This window comes from Procambarus clarkii, chromosome 35 (assembly GCF_040958095.1).
Source record: "Procambarus clarkii isolate CNS0578487 chromosome 35, FALCON_Pclarkii_2.0, whole genome shotgun sequence".
NCBI classification, from domain to species: Eukaryota; Metazoa; Arthropoda; class Malacostraca; order Decapoda; family Cambaridae; genus Procambarus; species Procambarus clarkii.
The window spans coordinates 32,403,455-32,406,559 of record NC_091184.1 but is presented as its reverse complement, the minus strand read 5'-3'; the positions used below and the strand labels follow the sequence as shown (position 1 = coordinate 32,406,559).

At 51.0% G+C, this 3,105-nt stretch overlaps 1 protein-coding gene across 1 annotated transcript; it reads right to left on the bottom strand.

Annotated features, from left to right (window-relative positions):
* Positions 1-970: 970 nt before the first annotated feature.
* Positions 971-2,233, bottom strand: LOC138371177 (ribosome-binding protein 1-like). The gene has a single exon (XM_069336013.1). The coding sequence runs from the start codon at positions 2,231-2,233 to the stop codon at positions 971-973; it is 1,263 nt and encodes a 420-aa protein (XP_069192114.1).
* Positions 2,234-3,105: the final 872 nt, after the last annotated feature.

Below are 3,105 nucleotides of genomic sequence, written 5' to 3'. Positions count from 1 at the left end.
TGAGACGCCCAACAATTCAGCAACGACTCCAAATTGTCACCCGTCCAGTATCACCCATTAACACAATCTCGAAACGAAAAAGAACCCGAGCTAATGCCCCCAGGCGTCTCCCAAGGGAAATTAACCTCAAATCATTATTATTCTCCGAACTCCGGTTACACGGATTAGAGAAAAAAAGGAAAATGTTCGGATTAAATTGAGAATCAACTAAGAGGCGTCGAGAGACAAGAGAATGTATTCCACTGTTATGATGGTGAAGAGTGCAAAAGCTCCCTTGTCATGAAGATCTGAAGAGTATGGCATGATGAGTCTCTTTAGGTGATACAATCTCTCTCTCTCTCTCTCTCTCTCTCTCTCTCTCTCTCTCTCTCTCTCTCTCTCTCTCTCTCTCTCTCTCTCTCTCTCTCTCTCTCTCTCTCTCTCTCTCCCTCTCTCTATCTATCTATCTATCTCTATTTTCTTCCTGCCTCCATCACCTTCTTTCAAGACACACTCCACCATTACTTTAAGCGAGACGGAAGGCACCAGACAAACACACAGACCAATGAGAAACGCCCCATCTATATATCTCCCAGGAAATTTAGAGGCTTTGGCACCAGGAACACAGACAGATGGGAAGGAAGCCTCGTTGAGGAAATGTTATAAGACGGGGAATAAGGGAGAAAAGAGAGGGGAGAGGGATAGAGTAAGAGAGACAGACAGACAGATAATCAAAGTCTCACAAAAAGAGACAAAAATAATTACAGTGTTACAATCTTATGCCTAACCAGGTTCCTTTTAGTCACTGATCCTTTTCAAGTTCAGATATCCTTAACCTCAGTAGAGATGCAGTGACGTGTCGAAATAGTGACAAAAAACACATCAGAAGATGACGGGACGACGACGTTTCGCTCCGTCCTGGATCATTCTCAAGCCGACCGACGTGTCTAGAGTTAGAAAAATCAAGTGGCAACATAAAAACTTTCACTTATTATGGATTAAGTACAACTGAAACTATGTACATTACGTGGACGCTGAATACTGGCGATGTTTTCATCAAATGTGTGGATAAAACCTTCACTCCTCTGGAGAGGTCTTCCAGCGTCCCACTAGCTCTGGAGGGGTCTTCCAGCGCTCCACTAGCTCTGGCCGGGTCTTCCAGCGCCCCACTAGCTCTGCCGGGGTCTTCCAGCGCCCCACTAGCTCTGGAGGGGTCTTCTAGCGTCCCACTAGCTCTGGAGGGGTCTTCCAGCGCCCCACTAGCTCTGGAGGGGTCTTCCAGCGCCCCACTAGCTCTGGCGGGGTCTTCCAGCGCCCCACTAGCTCTGGAGGGGTCTTCCAGCGCCCCACTAGCTCTGGCGGGGTCTTCCAGCGCCCCATTAGCTCTGGCGGGGTCTTCCAGCGCCCCACTAGCTCTGGAGAGGTCTTCCAGCGCTCCACTAGCTCTGGAGAGGTCTTCCAGCGCCCCACAAGCTCTGGAGAGGTCTTCCAGCTCCCCACAAGCTCTGGAGAGGTCTTCCAGCGCCCCACTAGCTCTGGAGAGGTCTTCCAGCGCCCCACTAGCTCTGGAGAGGTCTTCCAGCTCCCCACAAGCTCTGGAGAGGTCTTCCAGCGCCCCACTAGCTCTGGAGGGATCTTCCAGCGCCCCACTAGCTCTGGAGGGATCTTCCAGCGCCCCATTAGCTCTAGAGAGGTCTTCCAGCGCCCCACTAGCTCTGGCGGGGTCTTCCAGCGCCCCACTAGCTCTGGCGGGGTCTTCCAGCGCCCCACTAACTCTGGAGGGATCTTCCAGCGCCCCACTAGCTCTGGAGAGGTCTTCCAGAGCCCCACTAACTCTGGAGGGATCTTCCAGCTCCGCACTAGCTCTGGAGAGGTCTTCCAGCTCCGCACTAGCTCTGGAGGGATCTTCCAACTCCGCACTAGCTCTGGAGGGATCTTCCAGCTCCGCACTAGCTCTGGAGGGATCTTCCAGCGCCCCACTAACTCTGGAGGGATCTTCCAGCGCCCCACTAGCTCTGGAGAGGTCTTCCAGCGCCCCATTAGCTCTGGAGGGGTCTTCCAGCGCCCCACTAGCTCTGGAGAGGTCTTCCAGAGCCCCACTAGCTCTGGAGAGGTCTTCCAGCGCCCCACTAGCTCTGGAGAGGTCTTCCAGCGCCCCACTAGCTCTGGAGAGGTCTTCCAGAGCACCATCGGTAGCACGTCCTCCATGGCGCCGAGGTTCGTCACAGAAAAAATGACTATTCAGAGCGAACATTATCCTTCATTATCCATTTTTTTGGTCACGTTCAAAATCAAAACAAAACCCAACATTGAGAGCTCATTTTCCTCTGGATCCCAAACCGGAGAAGGACACGTGAAAGTGAAACAGCAGTGCCGGCTGTCCTCTCTGTGTTGCAATCATCATTTTTGTGTTTTCTCTTTCACTTGTTAGTTTGCAGGGTCTTCAATAGAGCTGGGTGTGTGGGCGGGGCGTGGGCGGAACGTGGGCGGACGCGGGGTCGAAGTGTGGGTGGATGTGTGTGGGGGTCTTCAAATAGATCGACCATCTTTATCTGCTACCTTGTCAACCACCATCCACCACCTTGTCAACCACCATCCACCACCTTGTCAACCACCATCCACCACCTTGTCAACCACCATCCACCACCTTGTCAACCACCATCCACCACCTTGTCAACCACCATCCACCACCTTGTCAACCACCATCCACCACCTTGTCAACCATCATCCACCACCTTGTCAACCACCCTCCACTATGCCACTTAAACTTAGGCTCCATTTGCCAAAGTGGTAACCACTTTACCTCTTTCCATTGAGTTCTGGTTGAAGAATATTTGTTCTTATTATGAAGAATGTTTCACTTAATACACCGCATCTTTCCCTAAATATACATCATTTTACACTTAATACACAGCTAATTAGCATTACCAATACACATCCCTGTATTTCCAGACAACAGGAATAGTTGTAACTTCACCTCGCTTCCAACTGCCAAAACTCACGTTCAAAACACTTTTCGTTTCTGCTTTCTTTTTAATGACGTAATGAAGAGGGTGTCGGCGGTAAACTGCTCGCCTAAACTATCAAATTGCTGCCTCGTTACGTAGGCTCGTTATCCCTCTAATG

Coding starts and splice junctions, on each gene's coding strand:
- LOC138371177 (XM_069336013.1), bottom strand. CDS start 2,233: ATGTTCGCTCTGAATAGTCATTTTTTCTGTGACGAACCTCGGCGCCAT.